Source organism: Ascidia mentula, chromosome 9, assembly GCF_947561715.1.
Source record: "Ascidia mentula chromosome 9, kaAscMent1.1, whole genome shotgun sequence".
Classification (NCBI taxonomy): domain Eukaryota; kingdom Metazoa; phylum Chordata; class Ascidiacea; order Phlebobranchia; family Ascidiidae; genus Ascidia; species Ascidia mentula.
The window spans coordinates 3,013,649-3,033,424 of NC_138574.1; the positions used below are offsets into that span (position 1 = coordinate 3,013,649).

The following is a 19,776-nucleotide window of genomic DNA, read 5'->3' on the forward strand; positions in this document are numbered from 1 at the left end:
CAAGTAATATTTTTCAACTCAATGTATTAATTTCGTTCTGTTAAAATTCCTAATTACATCTTAGAGCTTTTTAGTTACACCTTTGAGCTATGGTAAAACTGAACATTGTTGGTCTCGTAAATTCACAAGAGGTTTATTGTAGAATTTTTGAAATGCCGAAACAAGCGCATTCAAAGAAGCAACTAGCAAAATATAAGCACATGTTGAGTTCTTTACTTATGCAATGAAATGTTATTAAAACAAATAACCTGTTATAATAGGACTTGCATTTGTCCCGGAAGATAGTAAGATCCCAGGCATAAAGAGAATCAAAAACAGGGGAACAGTAAAAGCTGTTTATTGTACAGGGTTTGCAGATAGGCACTTCAAAAACTTGGCCAAAAAGTTTCAACATGCAGTAACAGGTAGTAAAAATTACATTGTGTCATAATATTCCACATTATTGTTATACTTTTTCTTGTTACTAGTCTTGGATTGAATTAGGTTGCCGATAGGTTTTTCCGTTAGGTCAAAATCCACCTGTTGAAAACTATATGAGGGGTATTCACTTTTATAGTGAATGCTGCTTTCAGGAAATCGGTGGTAGCTTTACTTACAGTCTCCAAAATAAACAATCATATTGGGCACAACAAGGAAGTGCATGGAGTATGTCAAGTTTCTATGCAAATAAATTCAACCATTTGCAAACAAATTACCTTGGCATATATTTTTAAGAATAAAAGATGGTGTAAAACACGTTGTCTATATTACGCTCCACATAAAAGCATTGCTGCCTAAAGAGCTCCAAGCTTTTTACTATTTGAAATATAATATAACACTAATGTTAAATATGGGTGACAAATACTGCCTTGCTCAGGTTGCGTTACAGGCAAAAATCACCAGAACCAACAGTCGAAAAACTGCACGCAAAACCAACTGGCAGCTGCAGCAACAAAGTAAAACGCATGGAGAAGGCATTATGGCCATAAAGAGCACATTCAAACCATTTTTGCTATGTACAGATTGCCTCAACAGCTCAAAAAGAAATAGAGTAATAAAATCGAAGGTCTATGTATATATTAAGTACACTGACAAGAGCTACTTAAGGCAATAGTTATTACATATAGTGTCTTAGAGCAGGAGAAAAGTTATCATGAAGCGAGTAAAAACATGTTTTTTTTATAATCCAAATGTATGTGGATTTCATGGACAAGCCTTTATCTTTTAAAGTTTGTCATTCTGCTAACTGATTTCTTGTTTGTCTCAAAATAACATTGCAATGTCAGTGCAAATTTTTTGTTGATAAAACAGCCATCAATGCAGTTTTGCTGCCAAACAAAGCAGCATATTTTCTGAAAACTTCGTGACCAGGACAAAGGGGATGGCAGCACTGCTGTAAGGGAATAAGTGACTTTGCCTTCTCGACATTTCTAGTATGCAGTAACCATGTCTTCGTGCCCCGCCAAAATATAGAGGTTTGAAAGGTCTTTTGGGTTATCAGTTGGTTTGCTTTCAAGCACAATCACTCTGCAAACATAAATTAATTTAATATCATCAAAAGGAACACACTGTTTAAGTGAATTGAAAAAGAAAAAAAGCAGGAATTTTTGATGATTAAAAATACCCTGTGACCTTACTAAATGCTTGTGCCCCCCAAATTTTATATTTCAGCCAACTGCTTTATTTTTTTGGATAGACTGTTGTGTACAGTCGGTCCATCAAGACTAAATCAAGCGAAAAAATTAAACCTTTGACCACAGAAACACACACGAAAGGCATTGTTTTTAAAGTTTTAGAATTGAAAGAGACGTTAAAAGAATCGGCCAGAGAATTTAGCAGTGTGATATGTATTACACATACCTGTAACAGCTGAGCAGTCTGAAACTTCTGCTGCGATCGCATATTTCTTGGGTCACTTCATTGTTACGAAAGCCCCGACCCTGCATGCCATGCTCGTGAAATGCCAGAATGCTGTCTTGCAGGCATACTGTGGAGAAATATTGCAAGTTTGAGAATCACGGACATTGAAATGGACTTTGGAGAACTAGAAACAGGAACTTACCAATGTTTTTCGTTTTAAAATCAAAGTGCAATTCAGATGCAAGTTTTTTACTGGATTTTAGTTTGCCAGAGAGGCTGATAATTTTCACATCACCTGCAATGTAGAATAATTTAATAATTAAAGTATTTATTTCATATGTAATCAACAGTTGTAAAAATAAAGAATTGTAACAAAAAGAAACAATAGTACAATCGACGTGTACATTTCCAAATACAGCAACTTTTTGTGAATAAATTTTTGGTAAAGGTTTTTACAACTTTTGTATACTTGTATTACAAGGTTATCAAGCCATCAGTGCTTAAAATGCTGCATCACGGGTAAACTTACGTTCAAGACAAACAAGCAAAGTGTCTTTTTCCAACTGAGTAACATTTACAACTTGCAAGGCAGTTCCAGCATTTTGTGGGTCAGCAAACCATGACGAGTTTGTGTTTAAGTTGATCGTATCAAGGTGGTAACTTGGCTGTGGGCCCTCTTTCGCTAAACAAATAAAAACATTGAAATACTATTTAAAGTGAGACACACATTTTCTTGTGTTTTGCTAGGATTTCGTAGAAGCAAATGACCCGGTGACTGTGAACACTGTTTCAATCAACTACCACGCAACTCTTATAGAGCAATTTTTTCTGTATTTATTGTTATAGTTGTACAACTAATGGATGATATCACTTTACAAAAACCCCAATACAACTACAACAAAGATTTAATGTACACTGCTATGATATTACACTCAACAAAGTGTCCACTTGCATACCTGCTGATGAAGTTGGTTTGATGTGGCTTACACCATAACAGACAAGTGGGTATTCTGCTTCTGGGGTTACAAGAAGTTCAAACACTCTCAGTGGGTGGGGTAAGGGGTACTCAAAACTCTGGACACAAAATGCGGATGATTGGCGGCAAATTCATGGAACAGGAATATAAACATTCCAGAACAAAATGTAATGCGATTTGACTAGATGTACTTATGGGCATAATTGTGCAAATTGACTAGGTTTTAAATAAACTGAGTCTTAACTACAGCAAAAAAATAGGATGCAGGATTAATTTTTAAATGTACATCTCAGTCTCAGCAAAAGAGCCATAAAAAATGAATAATAACATACCTTGATTAGTAAGAACTTTTGCATAGGTTCATACCACTGCAACAAACTGATTTGCTGGCAAAGTGCGGCACACAGACCAGTGCAATGCTCTTCACAATGTTGGGAAGCTTGACACCTCTACAGCATCCATGGCTAAGTACTATGTTACTGACCTCAACAACACAGTGGCTTACAGATGTGTGCAGTTGCACGGTGGTTGGGGTTTCATGTGGGAGTATCCTATTTCGAAAGCATATGTTGATGCCAGAGTGCAGACCATCTATGGCGGTAGCAATGAGATTATGAAGGAACTCATCTCAAGGCAAATCCTCAAAGATCCTTGAATTTGTCGATGTTTTATTTGTTACTCTCCTTAATTTGTTCAAGTTTATTAGATGTTGTAAACAAGTAATATTTTTCAACTCAATGTATTAATTTCGTTCTGTTAAAATTCCTAATTACATCTTAGAGCTTTTTAGTTACACCTTTGAGCTATGGTAAAACTGAACATTGTTGGTCTCGTAAATTCACAAGAGGTTTATTGTAGAATTTTTGAAATGCCGAAACAAGCGCATTCAAAGAAGCAACTAGCAAAATATAAGCACATGTTGAGTTCTTTACTTATGCAATGAAATGTTATTAAAACAAATAACCTGTTATAATAGGACTTGCATTTGTCCCGGAAGATAGTAAGATCCCAGGCATAAAGAGAATCAAAAACAGGGGAACAGTAAAAGCTGTTTATTGTACAGGGTTTGCAGATAGGCACTTCAAAAACTTGGCCAAAAAGTTTCAACATGCAGTAACAGGTAGTAAAAATTACATTGTGTCATAATATTCCACATTATTGTTATACTTTTTCTTGTTACTAGTCTTGGATTGAATTAGGTTGCCGATAGGTTTTTCCGTTAGGTCAAAATCCACCTGTTGAAAACTATATGAGGGGTATTCACTTTTATAGTGAATGCTGCTTTCAGGAAATCGGTGGTAGCTTTACTTACAGTCTCCAAAATAAACAATCATATTGGGCACAACAAGGAAGTGCATGGAGTATGTCAAGTTTCTATGCAAATAAATTCAACCATTTGCAAACAAATTACCTTGGCATATATTTTTAAGAATAAAAGATGGTGTAAAACACGTTGTCTATATTACGCTCCACATAAAAGCATTGCTGCCTAAAGAGCTCCAAGCTTTTTACTATTTGAAATATAATATAACACTAATGTTAAATATGGGTGACAAATACTGCCTTGCTCAGGTTGCGTTACAGGCAAAAATCACCAGAACCAACAGTCGAAAAACTGCACGCAAAACCAACTGGCAGCTGCAGCAACAAAGTAAAACGCATGGAGAAGGCATTATGGCCATAAAGAGCACATTCAAACCATTTTTGCTATGTACAGATTGCCTCAACAGCTCAAAAAGAAATAGAGTAATAAAATCGAAGGTCTATGTATATATTAAGTACACTGACAAGAGCTACTTAAGGCAATAGTTATTACATATAGTGTCTTAGAGCAGGAGAAAAGTTATCATGAAGCGAGTAAAAACATGTTTTTTTTATAATCCAAATGTATGTGGATTTCATGGACAAGCCTTTATCTTTTAAAGTTTGTCATTCTGCTAACTGATTTCTTGTTTGTCTCAAAATAACATTGCAATGTCAGTGCAAATTTTTTGTTGATAAAACAGCCATCAATGCAGTTTTGCTGCCAAACAAAGCAGCATATTTTCTGAAAACTTCGTGACCAGGACAAAGGGGATGGCAGCACTGCTGTAAGGGAATAAGTGACTTTGCCTTCTCGACATTTCTAGTATGCAGTAACCATGTCTTCGTGCCCCGCCAAAATATAGAGGTTTGAAAGGTCTTTTGGGTTATCAGTTGGTTTGCTTTCAAGCACAATCACTCTGCAAACATAAATTAATTTAATATCATCAAAAGGAACACACTGTTTAAGTGAATTGAAAAAGAAAAAAAGCAGGAATTTTTGATGATTAAAAATACCCTGTGACCTTACTAAATGCTTGTGCCCCCCAAATTTTATATTTCAGCCAACTGCTTTATTTTTTTGGATAGACTGTTGTGTACAGTCGGTCCATCAAGACTAAATCAAGCGAAAAAATTAAACCTTTGACCACAGAAACACACACGAAAGGCATTGTTTTTAAAGTTTTAGAATTGAAAGAGACGTTAAAAGAATCGGCCAGAGAATTTAGCAGTGTGATATGTATTACACATACCTGTAACAGCTGAGCAGTCTGAAACTTCTGCTGCGATCGCATATTTCTTGGGTCACTTCATTGTTACGAAAGCCCCGACCCTGCATGCCATGCTCGTGAAATGCCAGAATGCTGTCTTGCAGGCATACTGTGGAGAAATATTGCAAGTTTGAGAATCACGGACATTGAAATGGACTTTGGAGAACTAGAAACAGGAACTTACCAATGTTTTTCGTTTTAAAATCAAAGTGCAATTCAGATGCAAGTTTTTTACTGGATTTTAGTTTGCCAGAGAGGCTGATAATTTTCACATCACCTGCAATGTAGAATAATTTAATAATTAAAGTATTTATTTCATATGTAATCAACAGTTGTAAAAATAAAGAATTGTAACAAAAAGAAACAATAGTACAATCGACGTGTACATTTCCAAATACAGCAACTTTTTGTGAATAAATTTTTGGTAAAGGTTTTTACAACTTTTGTATACTTGTATTACAAGGTTATCAAGCCATCAGTGCTTAAAATGCTGCATCACGGGTAAACTTACGTTCAAGACAAACAAGCAAAGTGTCTTTTTCCAACTGAGTAACATTTACAACTTGCAAGGCAGTTCCAGCATTTTGTGGGTCAGCAAACCATGACGAGTTTGTGTTTAAGTTGATCGTATCAAGGTGGTAACTTGGCTGTGGGCCCTCTTTCGCTAAACAAATAAAAACATTGAAATACTATTTAAAGTGAGACACACATTTTCTTGTGTTTTGCTATGATTTCGTAGAAGCAAATGACCCGGTGACTGTGAACACTGTTTCAATCAACTACCACGCAACTCTTATAGAGCAATTTTTTCTGTATTTATTGTTATAGTTGTACAACTAATGGATGATATCACTTTACAAAAACCCCAATACAACTACAACAAAGATTTAATGTACACTGCTATGATATTACACCCAACAAAGTGTCCACTTGCATACCTGCTGATGAAGTTGGTTTGATGTGGCTTACACCATAACAGACAAGTGGGTATTCTGCTTCTGGGGTTACAAGAAGTTCAAACACTCTCAGTGGGTGGGGTAAGGGGTACTCAAAACTCTGGACACAAAATTTTACAAAATGCGGATGATTGGCGGCAAATTCATGGAACAGGAATATAAACATTCCAGAACAAAATGTAATGCGATTTGACTAGATGTACTTATGGGCATAATTGTGCAAATTGACTAGGTTTTAAATAAACTGAGTCTTAACTACAGCAAAAAAATAGGATGCAGGATTAATTTTTAAATGTACATCTCAGTCTCAGCAAAAGAGCCATAAAAAATGAATAATAACATACCTTGATTAGTAAGAACTTTTGCATAGGTTCATACCACTGCAACAAACTGATTTGCTGGCAAAGTGCTGCACACAGATATTTGTGGCTGTTGTATTGGTTCCTAACAACAGAGCATCGCTGACAACCTTTGGTGTCAGGCACTTTCATCGAAACAGCAAATCGTCTGAGCAAAATTTGGTGAACGATTTTATACCAATTTACACTAAAAATTTTTTTATTTGGTTTTAGTTAAAATCAGTGGTTTCCAACTTTTATAAACTGGCGATGCATTCATCCCTCAGAAAAATATTACAACCACCTCAAAAAGTATTAATAGTTTTGTCCTTTATAGAGACTAATTTGAAGACATAGTACAATAATTTATTTTTGTGCAAGTGCAACAACTGAGTGGTCACACAAGTTGTTATGGATAGAAAATTGGTCAAAAGCCTTCAAGTAAGCTTGTGACACCCAACAACTATAAAACAATCCACCACTTTGGAAACTCTGGTTAAAATGGTTATTGATCATTATTGCTGTGAGTGTTTCTACCTGGGTACCATCTTCTCTGGGAAATGGATTCTCTGGTTGCGTTGTGCGTTTTCATGGAGGGCCACTAGGTTGTGTGAGTACAACTGTGGCGTCTTGTTGCCTGGTTGGAAAAAAACATTGAGAAGTCCTAACGATGTCTTAATTTGGTCTATCGCTATTTTGGAATAATTGATACAGGATCAATTATGTTTTATGTAAAATTCCCAACATTTTTACTGAAATACAAATCACGGTGATGCAAGTTTTTTTGAAAAAAATCTTTGCATATGAGAACAACAGACAGGAGCTGAAATCAGTTTGAAACTTTGCACGACATCAATGAGTATATTATATTCACTAGAATTTTCCTGAATCTAATAGAAGCGTTTCTTTACCTGATATGGACATTAACACATTGCTGATCACATAGAGCCAGACACATTTCCTTGGGAAAAGTTGCTCCATGGTGTTCTCATGAAGTTCGTGAAGGTTCAAAGTGTAAATTCCTTCATCGGCTCCGAACAGAATGTACTGGTCATGTGACTCTGGATGCACCTGACAACAAAAGGAAATTTAGTTTGAAGCTTTTACAACTTACAGGGGTGAGAGATCTGAAACAAAAAAAAAGAATTTGTGATGTTCATTTTGTATTGCTGGTACGTTGGTTTTGCTACGTTCTGGATGTTATTTGTAAACACAGATTTTTCTCGCATTTCAACAACGAAATATCCGGGATATTTCAATTTTAACAGCAGTGACATAGAAAATAAATGTAAAACAAAAAAATGAATTTGCAATGTATATTTTATATTGTTAATACTGATTTCTTTGAATTCCTTGACAACAAGTTGCACCTACCCAGCTTGAAGCACAATTGATCTTCAAGGGACATCCATTGAATACTTTGGTGAAACAAGCTCCCATCTGTGTGACACAACATTCGATTCGATTTGAAAGTTATATCAATTGCCAAAACATCCAATAAAATATGCTCTTTTTGCCATTTTTTTGTATTTATGTTAGATATCTGCTGTTCTACAGATAGCTTAATAGTTTGTTGCTGATGTTGCCAGGCATATTACCAGATAACTTAATAACTCAGTTTTTCATTTTTTTTATTACCAAGTTTTAATTACTGTGCATCATAGGTTTAATGAGAAGACAGATTGACAAAGAACCATAATTTTTGTAAATCAACTGGCAACAGAAAGGCTTACTCACATGCACTTTAGGTGTGGGGGGTAGGCCATTGATGATTGTCTGTTGGCTAGTTGACTGTTAAACAAACACAAACATATAAGATGCTGAATTTTGCAAAGAGGATTTTATAACAAGGTAAGGATAAATTTGATTGTAATCAAATTTAGTTGAAAAAAAAAGTTTTGCCATGCAACAACTCCGAGCAACTTAAGACAAACAATCAAGCCCTATATTGTAAAAAAACAAAAACTGTTCTCACAAAAGCAGGTTTAAGGGGTGACGTGGACTCCTTGTCAGCCTGTGGAAACTTCCCAGAAGTTACTGGACTCCCAGTTGGAGTCAAATCGTCCGTGTCTTCAGGATGCGCAAGACTTACTCGATTGATCACAGTTGGTGGTGATGCAGGCATGCGATTTACTAAACTAGTCTCAACCAAGCCACCGTTTAACGCTCGTGAAGTGGGCCGGACAGGGGGGCGACCAGTGGCAGGGTCTGCAAGTGGTCCGTATCCACCAATAATGCTCGGAGAGTTTCTGCGTCTCGGTGGAACAACAGGTGGATCTTCTTCGTCGTTTGGACCGTTGTTGACATAGTTTGCATTGTACGGCGGTGGTTTCGGAGGGCGCGAAGGGGCAGGGCCACTTTCTTTCGGCGGCCGACTCGGTGGGCCCTTGGCAGTTATGGCTTGGCCAAGATAATTTGGACCATACTCTCGTGGCTAGCATAATCATCAGATGCAAAATAAAGGCAAACAAATTAAAGCATGCCACAGACACTTCAGCAAAAGTAAAATCATAATAATGCCAAACGATGGCATTAGGTAAAACAAAAGTGGTCACACCCAATCAATGGGAACTTTACAAATAACAGCACAACTGGACAATAGCTTTCATACCTTTGGTGGGATTGGCGGACCTGAAGTTTTCATAGTTCCTGATGATCCATCACCTGGACGCATAGTACCAGAATTTTCTCTAAAATATAAATATTTAATGGTTTCAATATTAAGTGGATTACAATACTGGAGAACGCATTAACCGCTAAGTTCTAATACTAGTAGCAGCTTTTACAAACTTTCTTATTTGCCAATTTCTTGGCTACTCATGGGGTTTGAAATTTACAACACTAAAATAAAAAATCAGCCGAACTACTTTTAAATCAGTGAAGCTTTGATTGATTTTGTTCGATAAATTACTAAAATAATTACTCACTCTTGCTCAAAGTAGGCTTCATGACCTCTGGAAAATGACAATATGATTTCTATTAATTTCGCAAAAAAAATATGGTACAGCCACAAATTAACCGAATTAATTATTCAACAAAAAACATGCAACAAGATAAATTTGATCTATACAGCAAAATTAAATGTGACAATCATATGCTGTTTTGAATAAATTTACTCGATGGCTACACATAATGCAAATTGTGGATTGCTAAGCAATATTCCTTTAAATTTTTAAAATTTAATCTAGGTTCTGTCGGCCCACCAGTTTTTCGCTAGTGTGTAATAATAAAAAATGATGATGCTTCATGCACAATTCCATGCTTACAGTCACCTCCCAAGTGAACAAAAATGAAAAGAAAAATATTGAGTGGTACTTTAATGAAGCAGCGAGGGCATGCAGTGTCCAAACAAAACGGCCAAGCAAAGCAAGCTGCATGTTTTGAAGTGAAAACCCCGATATATTGTTAAATGGATTTTTGCATGTTACACCCAATGAAAACAGACAACATACTCGTTAGGTGATTACACATTGGGCAAATAACAGGGGCCCTTTATTTACCGTGTTTACATATTGTGAGGGCAAAACAGAAAGAGATTTCAATGGCTGGCATGTGTTGATTAGTTATGGTCTTTGCCCGGTGGTTTAAGTATATGGTATCACCCTGTTAACAGCCAAACTGCGGCAGCAAATGCCAAACTAGTTACCGTGAATGCAATTCCTCCTCCACGGAACGCAGCAGGCTTCTGACATAGTTAAGAAGGCAAAAAATAAAAAAAAACGGAATCAACGAAAGAGTAATGAGTGATTGACAAGATACAAATGTAATGCATGAATTATGTTGTGTGGCAGTTAACAAAGGTTTCTTCCAATTGTTGTTCAACGGTGACAAACACATGCAGCTTAAAGCACGCAAACTACATTCAACATTTCGGCAATGTGTTTTTTTGTTTTTCAAACAATCAATGGAGAAAAGAACAAAATTTTAGAAGTTTTAGAACAAAATTGGTGGGTTGGGTTTTGAAGTGCAACTGCAGGCAGGCATATTAAAACGTCAGCGCATTTTTTCAGACACCCACTTTGTGTAGGCATACACAAGGTAAAAAATATTTGCATTTAGTTTATTAAAGGTGTCTCTGTGTTGTAAAAAGAAATTTGGTGTAGTAACAATGCAGCAATAATAGAATCCTTCAAACAATTACATGCCAATCCTAACAAAGCTGTAATGTGAGTTCAAATCATACACACTCAGTTTTTGTATCTTTTCATTGCAGTGTGTGTGCCACAACCCAAGCAAAGCAACAGGTCCCTATTTGCTTCAGGGGCAAAGCATCATGCATGCGTAAAATGTAAATCCAACATATTCATTTTTAAAATTGCTGCATCGATATCACACTTTGGTTTGAATAACAGCACTACTTGCACTCAATTTGAAGCTTGGTTGTTGCCAAAAAGTAGTAAATATAATTTCACAATAATTTTATGTCAATTTTATTGTACATTTCTTTATAAAGGTTGTTGATTACTTGAATAAAATGAGACAATTTGGATAAAAAAGTTTTTTTTGAGGAATTTTACCTTCAAAGATTATTATCTCCTTGGCTGCATGTGTTTCAAAAAAACAAAGTTCACAACCAACCAAATGCAAACTCATGCCATATCTAAAACACAAACAAGAGAAACAATCGACTTACTTTGAGCCATCTCCAGGGCCCCAGTCTGCATCTTGAAGAGGTTCCTACGTTCAGAAAATCACATTGGTTGAGATGTAATGTTAACATTTAACACACAAATTAGGGCAAATTTGAAATTATTTGATGATCTTTAGTTTTCATGTTATGAACTCCTAAATTATCTTTTTTTGCATCAAAAACACTTTCAAGCTGTAAAAGAACCAATCACACATAAAAAAGTGACAGAAACAATTTCTTTACAAAGTAGTACATTGATATGACAGGACACAATTGCAATCTTTAGCCAGCTTGCACTAAACCAGTAAGTATCAAAACCATAGTTACCCACCTCTGTATTGATTGGTGCAGGTATTTTAAAGTTGGCCACTAGAAAAACAAATAGCAACCAGTATGAAGTAAAGAGTTCCGCATTTACAGTTTAAAAAGTTATTTTTTTTTCCTTTTTTACTTCTCAGAACAGCAAAGAAATACATAACAGTGTCTAGGGTCAAATAATATCAAAACCGTGAAACCAAAAAGTGTTTTAACACATTATAACCACTTACTCAGAAGCTCTGATTTGGATTTGGACTGTCTGTCTTCCCCAGGTTTTTGCTGTCGAATTTTCACCTGGACATTCCCAGGAAAATCTGAATCTGGGTCGTCTGGATCTGGGTCTTGAGGTTCAGGATCCGACCTCTGGACAAAAATAACAGGAAATGCACATTGAACTATTTCAGTAACTCACAGGCTAATTATATTATAAGCCCAACATGCAAATGACTACAGAGCAATACAAAAACATGGCGGTGTATAAAGTGGGTGGGCAAAATTTTGGACTCATGGGCCAAAAACTGAACTTGCACATGTGCTATGTTGGCATAAAGTAGACAAAAGTTTGCACTACATTTTTGTACACACTGATGTATCAACAATTTAATCAACATTTAAAGGTATAAACTGGAAGGTACAAAAACTTTCACAGAAATTGCATTTAACTACAGTATATGAACAGCTTTGAGCAAAAACGAATGTTACTTACCGACTGCAATTCTTGCACTCTTCTCAAAACATCCACCCCTAGATTTGGAACAAGGTTGTCCTGGGTTACGAACGGATGCTGCAAAAGAGGTACTCAATAAGAATTTATATGGATGAAGATATAATAGCTCACTCCTGCATGGCATAGGTGTATTAGTAAACACACCACGCCAGAAATATTAATGAGCAACGAAAATCTACCTGTGCCATTATTTAAGCAGTGCCAACTAAGAGTGAACTATCAGATTAATTTAACAATAGTTTGGAGTTTTTCCTTTAATGTATTGATAACCATAATATAGATAACATCTATTACATAAAATATTCTTGTCGGTTACGCATAGGTCCACGAACCTTTTCGACAGATCTAAGGCTTAAAAAAATTAAGGAAAAAAAAGCACCTATACTGTTCATTCAAATACTTAATATCGTACTTAGGCAAGCTTAACACAACTTGTTTTGCCAAGCAACAGCAACAAGTGGCTGGATTGCAGGCAAAATATGATTACATGCAGGGACATACTTACCAAAAGAAGTTTTTCGGAGGACGGGCGCTTTCTCGGGTTTTTGGTTAAAGCCACCTTGATGAAGGAATGAAATTCTTGGGTCCATCTGTAAACATAAATGTTACAACTTCGTGTCAGAAAAAGTTAAGAGTAGTTTTACATAAATATCAACTGAGAAAAGAGGAAACTTGGTTATTAGCATGCAACCCAATGAGTTTGGCACATATTTTTATCACGTATTTATGAACAAGCACTTCATATACAGCATACAACATATAGTATATTTTTTCAATACTTTTTTATATATCTTACTTTGCTCGGTATAAGCTTTTTCAGTGTCAAATACACATATTATATGATACCAGGTTATGCCCCAGACCCAAGATATGACAGGAATGCCATAATCCTCATGACAGGTTGGCATTAAATTAATGTTGGAGCCACAAAATGAAAGAAAAATATTGACATGGCTTATTGCAAACAGTCCGGTCATCAACAAACTGTTTGAGGGTTCAATAATTGACATGTTTTTCCAGGAAAGCTTATATGTGACTTTCTCCTTAACAACTGACATGCCTTGAAAATGTATCAGCTTGGCATTAAAATAATAGCACAAAAGTGGTGAAAGTCCTCTGTGTTAATAGCATTGATAGCATATATAAAGATTTTGCATTTGACTGTAAGTGTGAACCACTTCACTGACAACTGAGACCGAATTCCTTGACGCTATGTGAAGTCAGACATAACGTTTTAGGCCATTGTCTGGGAGTTTACCACCAAAATCCAATTTTAACCGGAATAATGCCTGTAATCCTGCAGTATGTGAACACCATCAATATGTATTTCAAAGCTTTTAGGTTGTGTGTTTATGTCTTATGATGCTATCTGAACATGTTTAATCAAAGGGCGCCATGCGATAAGCTCTTGCGACAACTGTATGAAAGCTATACCCATGTATTTTGTAGACAATTAAGTGCATGAAATCTTGATACAAAAAGTATGCTTTACACACTAATAAATTAATACAAACCAGACACAAGCAATGAAAGTGTGTATATACCAGAAAAAAAGACGCATAGTAAATATATAGTACCCAAAAATGACTGCAAACCTCACCTTTGCTTGTCTTTCAGCTTTGGTGGCTGAAAACTTGACTTGGACATGAGGAACAGAGCTCTCATAGGATGAAGGTCAAACATGGGAGGCTTCAGCTCAGCAAACTCTATCGCGGTAATCCCCACAGCCCAGACATCACACTGCATGACAACATACATGTTTTCATCATGGTAAAAAGAAGATACAATGAACTGCTGAATTTAAGAAAGCATAAAAAATCTCCCTAGCAGATCTATGGGCAGTATTTCAGACAAAGATTCTTTTTCCGAAAAAATTATTACATATAATATATATATATAATAAAATGTTAAATTATTTCATTGTGGGCCTTATGTAATTTAAGGGTGCTGTAAATATACTTTAAATGGTTTCAATTACAGAGGACGGAGACGATACAATTTATCTAATAAAAACAAAACACATTTGAATTCATAGCTTGTCTTCAAATACTTTGTATTGTTTGTGTTGTATAAAGAAAGTTAAAGACTCAAGAACGATTTATTTTAGGAATCCATGACAAAGTGTGGCCGGCCCTTTCGTACCAACAAAACGTGGCACTAAAGATCAACAGACAACATGGAATTCAATTACAAACATTATTCCACTGAGCACTGGTATACAGGCCTTGTGGGAGTGATGCATAAGGCCAGTTAACCACTACTCACAGCTACTTGTGTACATTTATTTATAAACGCTTGGAGGGTGACACGTATCAATGCAAGTGACATTTCATGCTACGGCTTTGTGCTAATTGAGTGGCAGCAATGTCAATGGCAAGAGAGTGAGTAAACTAAACAAAAACATTTTTTGTCATTATTTTAATTACGTGGTATGTATGTACATATTTTGGCATAAGTTTTGTAAAGTGAAATTAACATTAAAGAAAGGTATGAAAAAAATTGAACAATAATATTTTGCACAAACGAGGTTTTCAATTATGACATTTGCATTTTTGTGACTTGAACATGCATTTCACATGACATGAAAACAAGTAGCTAAATAAACATGCCTGGCCGCTGTCAACCACTACAAGGACAGCACAGTCCACTGGACAACACATGACTAAGCCACAACCACCAGCCACTACTAAAATGACAGAAGGGGAAATCAGTAATGACATCATCTGTAATTACCTGTTGGTTGTAACCTCCTTTCCTCTCCACCGCTGCCACCTCAGGTGCCATCCAGTAGGGAGTCCCAATGAAGGATTTTCTTTTGGCAATGGTTTGCGTAATTTGAGCTGAAACTCCAAAGTCAGCTAGTTTTACGTTTCCTTCATCAGTGAGCAGAATGTTGGCCCCCTAAGTATAAGAAGTGACAGCTTTTGTAAAAATCGAACACTCAATGTTTTTAATTTGTGACAATTACTCATTGAAACCATATTTAAGTTTGGTGAATTTAATGACTTGCTACTAACATGACAACGGTATGCATTTGCAGTATTTTTGCACACAACTTACCTTAATATCTCTGTGCATTTTGCCTTCTCTGTGGAGGTATGCCAGACCCTACAAACCAGTATAACATGTAAAGATACAATTACTTCTAAAGCAGTGCTGTCAAGACTTTTGAATGTAGTCTTTCTTATCTCAAACTTTGAAAATACTTAAAAACTGCTAGAACATATAACATAATCGTACAGCCAGTATTAGCAGATGATGTGTTTTAATATGTTGGGTTGTTTGTTATATGCAATGCTAACAATGTATAATATATGAATTCATATAAATCCTTGGTCACCTGCAGTGTTTCTCGGCACACATATGCAATCAGCTTCTCTTCCAACGAGCTTGTCACTAGAAACAAATTAAACAAAAATGCAAACATTATATAAACACTGCACTACCTATGACAAAACAATGTCACAAGCTTTTAGTTAATAAACAACTGCTTGACAAATATTTCCCTTATTTAAACAAAATTTCCAACAAAACACAACTTACCATGATATATATCTTGCATGGATCCACCCCCACAATACTCCATAGCTATCCATAATTTGTCCCTCCTATGCAAACAAAAATGTGAGAGGGTTGTCATGAAATTGACAAGCAAATTTATGTATTTGGCACAGAAAGTGACAATATCAAATAATACCACTAAGACTATGTACAAGGTGTTATAGAAGGTATTTATTAGTCTTATGTTAAATAAAAGTTTGCTTTCTTGCAATCTCTTCACAAAGCTCTTCACTTGCAATCACAAAGACTCAGTAACAGATTTTTTTTTACAAATCCTGTAAATATTCCTAAGTTTTCCAATGGATAAACGTTTGGGATTATATATATGAGTTCTTATGTAATATTTATGTAATATAACATCAATTTGTTTCTGTGTAGATTACTTCTACAATAATATATTGTTATATTTCTATGTGATGTTGATGTTTAAACTAAAATATATATACATATTCAGGCATCATCAGTTTTACAAGTGCCATTGGTGTGAAACAGAACAAAGAATTTACTTTAATCCAAATTGTTCTTTGATTTACCTCAGGTAACTGCCAAAATAAGCAACAATATTCATGTGCTTGCAGTCCTTCATCATAATGATTTCTTGCTGTATGATGGAGAAGTCATCCCCTGTGGGCAGGAAAACATGCTTGTGAAATTAGAAATGGTGTCTGTCAAATGTCATCACACAACTTCTACTCACCTGGCTCAAGTTTGATAACTTTGATGGCTGCCAGTTCTTTGGTTGCATTGTGTCTTGCCTGTGTTTAAAAGAGAAACCATTTTTAATTTTTCTCACAAGGATACAACATTACTATTTCTTTACAAAGTCGCAAAAACAATTGCACGTTTTTTGTTCATTCAACTGACATAACAGTTAAATGCAATAAATTCGAAGCTCTTCTGGCAAACATAATTTACTTGGTTGATGTTTCAGTCACTATCCAACTGACCTTCATCAGGACAATAACAACCGAAACTGACCAAGTATATAAATTATTTTTTGCCAAAAGAGTTTTAAATTTATTGAATATTGTGCCTGGTAGCGTCATCGATAAAATAACAGTTGAGTTTTTGTGCTTTTCTTGCGCATATATATTCTAGTACAAGCTAACAGAAACAAAACATCAGTGTGCTTAGCCTAAAACAAATAAATACAATATGGTGTTTGAATATTCAAGGTAACTCACAAGTTTTTCACATTATAATAGTTATTCAAGCACTGCACTTTCCAAATTAACAACATGGTATATATAGACCAGGGGTCACCAAACTTTGGCAGAAAGGGCCATGTTAATATGAGTAGATATGATCTGGAGTCAGATAACTGTTCAAGACAAGACCATTTTTAGCAAAAGATTATCATTGTACAGGGGATTTAAAAGCAATAATCCCTAATTTTACTGTCAAAAGGCATAGACAATATGACTGAAGTGCCTAAAATGTTGAGACAAGCAGAATACAACCCAGGTTTATCTGGCAGTGTGATGAAAACCATTTTTATTTTTTGGAGGCTAAGTGGGCCAAATGAACAAGCCTTTCTGACCACATCTGGTCCATTTTTTGTGGAGACCCCGGTATTGACTGTTATTTACCGAAAAGCTTTTCTGATTAAAATCATTTAAAATATGCATAATTCTTCATTTTACCTTGTATACATCGCCATAGGTTCCACTTCCCACCCTCTGCAACAACTCAAAGTCATCAGTGGGGTTTTTACGTGAAATATCTGCACTCGGATTCATGTTAAGTCTTTCTTTATCATATTTATCAAGAGTAACACATCTTGCTATGTTAACTATACAACTGGAAACAGAAATCACTTTGTTATATCTTATTTATCATTAGAAAAATACAGATAAGCAATGAAATGTTTTCAAAACATGGAATTTAGTGTTTTGTTAAAAAAAATGCAAAGTTATACAACTAATTTTGTGGTTGATCAAAAAGCATAGCTAATGTGCATATATACTAGATTGGAAAGTTTTGTAATTTGAGTGGATGATTTTTTTCAGCAAATGTTAATTGTGAGGACAAAGTGCATATTTTCAGATGTTTTTCGTATGTCAATGTAATAGCTTGTGGGAATTATCAGTAAATTTTTGCATGAGTGTATCCTCAATGCAATGCAATTTTTGCTGACGATTTGTTTTTCCAATCTGGCATATATACTAATGACAATGGTGTAAAAATTTAAGATGATATTCACAATAAAATTCAAACCAGGTTTAAGGTCTGAGAACAATATATACGGTATCACCAAAGATATTCCGAGTGTTTGAGTTTGGAATTCAAATATTGACCACAAATCCTACATTAAATGCATTACAACATAATAAATTTGTTTGTGCGAGAAGGAAGTATCAACATTTTTTCCAGTATAAAAACACATTTTCTTCTTTAATGTAGCCACCACATATATACCAAACCCAATGCAAACTGACAAATGTTAAAGACATTTTGTATAACCTATTTAATATTGACAATTTTTAGTGACCGCAAGTTTGCACAGGCTCAAAATCAAATATGTTAATGATCCAGATTGAAAATGAACTTAGAAATCCCAAATAATCTTCTAATTTATAACTTTGACCTAACACATATGAAACATACTTTTTGATTAGTCATCTTGGAACAAATATTGTGTGGTAGGTTAATTTATTGTGTGTGTTTCATACACATTCAGACTTCGTAGAAATGACTTCAATGACTAAAAAATACCCAAAACAAAGGCACAACTTAACAATATAGACAAAATGTTGACACCACCGTCACCACGTAAGGCCTATATTCAAGATTCAACTAATCAACTTTATTGTATAGTAGACCTAGAAGACTGACTGTACACACAAAAGCAGTCTGATCCTTATTTGTAAACATACAAGTTCCCAGGAAAACATAAACGAAACAATTATTACTGCAGGCAACTTCAAATAACTCTATTTCCGCGTGCACATATTAGCCAAAAAATTAATCACAGGTGATCAGCTGGAGTCGTCATTACATGGGACGTTGTGAATTACTTTTTCTTCAAGAAAGGCAAAAAAGTCTCGAAGCAGGCTTATTTCCTGTCGGACGACAAAAAACAAAAGTCCTTAATTGTGCAGTCAACAAATGCATATTAATTTGTGTTAAAGCAACAATTTTAAACATTGTGTTTGCCATTGTTTACTAATTTGCATAAAATATCTGCAAGGAACGAACGAACGAAGTAATTTAATTGTTGTGTAATAATTTTCGATTGCCTGTTTCACATTCATTTTAAGTTTGCTCACAGATCAGTAATAAGTTACGAAATAAAGAATAAATCGCAGTAAAGTTTTTCTTTTTTTAGAATTTCAAATCGCTTCTTTGTTGGTGCAATATTGGTTCTGAAAACACTACTGTGTTTCTTTTCTCCCCATGCGAATAGTCGTGACGTCATGTCTAGCGACAACTGTGTGTATTAACGCATAAATGGTCTACGATCGCTGCAATATTGCAAACGAGAATTCCTGCATATAGGGATCGAGCGCGGGTACGCAACCGGAAGCGTATCAAAGTCTTGTTATTTTTCGTGCGTTTGTGATTATTTAGGTCTAATTATTTTATCCGTGTGGCAATTGTTGGTATAGCTATAGCCTACCGGTGGGATTGGAATTTTTTTAAAACATTTGTGTTCACATTATTCGTGCTAAAATATTAAACTATAAAAAACCAAAACGGTTGCAGGAATAATTTTAATGTCCTAATATGAGATGTGCTGAAAGAGTTTGAGTTGTTCATTTTATTTTAGGAATAAGCTCAACAATGCAATAAATTTTAATGTAATTGACACAAAAAAATTATAAGGTTTTACCAAATTTGTTTGTTATTCAAGTTGCC

At 35.2% G+C, this 19,776-nt stretch overlaps 2 protein-coding genes across 7 annotated transcripts; both read right to left on the reverse strand.

Annotated features, from left to right (window-relative positions):
• Positions 1 to 114: 114 nt before the first annotated feature.
• On the reverse strand, positions 115 to 3,310 carry LOC145913484 (mitogen-activated protein kinase kinase kinase kinase 5-like). Its single transcript, XM_083001164.1, has 6 exons — positions 3,148 to 3,310; positions 2,796 to 2,913; positions 2,369 to 2,521; positions 2,042 to 2,134; positions 1,840 to 1,966; positions 115 to 1,506 (listed from the first exon to the last, which is right to left on the reverse strand). Exons 1-6 carry the CDS (start codon positions 3,169 to 3,171, stop codon positions 1,410 to 1,412), a joined length of 612 nt encoding a protein of 203 aa, XP_082857290.1. The 5' UTR covers positions 3,172 to 3,310; the 3' UTR covers positions 115 to 1,409.
• A 335-nt stretch (positions 3,311 to 3,645) lies between these two features.
• LOC145913482 (mitogen-activated protein kinase kinase kinase kinase 3-like) lies at positions 3,646 to 17,714 on the reverse strand. 6 transcript variants are annotated; one of them, XM_083001156.1, is made up of 27 exons: positions 17,562 to 17,714; positions 16,616 to 16,673; positions 16,452 to 16,542; positions 15,901 to 15,965; positions 15,698 to 15,753; positions 15,418 to 15,465; positions 15,091 to 15,258; positions 13,958 to 14,097; positions 12,863 to 12,947; positions 12,337 to 12,414; positions 11,861 to 11,993; positions 11,644 to 11,681; positions 11,316 to 11,359; positions 10,329 to 10,367; positions 9,610 to 9,636; positions 9,294 to 9,372; positions 8,658 to 9,116; positions 8,420 to 8,473; positions 8,057 to 8,122; positions 7,594 to 7,753; positions 7,220 to 7,319; positions 6,689 to 6,851; positions 6,327 to 6,444; positions 5,900 to 6,052; positions 5,573 to 5,665; positions 5,371 to 5,497; positions 3,646 to 5,037 (listed from the first exon to the last, which is right to left on the reverse strand). In XM_083001156.1, the coding sequence occupies exons 1-27, from the start codon at positions 17,655 to 17,657 to the stop codon at positions 4,941 to 4,943; spliced, it is 2,835 nt and encodes a 944-aa protein (XP_082857282.1). In that variant the 5' UTR covers positions 17,658 to 17,714; the 3' UTR covers positions 3,646 to 4,940. The 6 variants fall into 6 exon arrangements, with proteins under 6 accessions (XP_082857282.1, XP_082857283.1, XP_082857284.1 ...); XM_083001157.1 differs by lacking the exon at positions 10,329 to 10,367; XM_083001158.1 differs by lacking the exon at positions 8,658 to 9,116.
• Between the last annotated feature and the right edge of the window lie 2,062 nt (positions 17,715 to 19,776).

What these genes read in the sequence shown, in the direction of transcription:
- LOC145913484 (XM_083001164.1), bottom strand. Translation starts at nt 3,171, where the DNA reads ATGCAAAAGTTCTTACTAATCAAG. An exon ending in AAAAGTTCTTACTAATCAAG is followed by an intron (nt 2,914 to 3,147) that starts GTATGTTATTAT and finishes TTTTGTGTCCAG; the next exon opens with AGTTTTGAGTACCCCTTACC. An exon ending in TTTGCTTGTTTGTCTTGAAC is followed by an intron (nt 2,135 to 2,368) that starts GTAAGTTTACCC and finishes TCTACATTGCAG; the next exon opens with GTGATGTGAAAATTATCAGC.
- LOC145913482 (XM_083001156.1), bottom strand. Translation starts at nt 17,657, where the DNA reads ATGAATCCGAGTGCAGATATTTCACGTAAAAACCCCACTGATGACTTT. An exon ending in AAGGAGGTTACAACCAACAG is followed by an intron (nt 14,098 to 15,090) that starts GTAATTACAGAT and finishes GTTGTCATGCAG; the next exon opens with TGTGATGTCTGGGCTGTGGG. An exon ending in AGACTGCTCAGCTGTTACAG is followed by an intron (nt 5,038 to 5,370) that starts GTATGTGTAATA and finishes TTATGTTTGCAG; the next exon opens with AGTGATTGTGCTTGAAAGCA.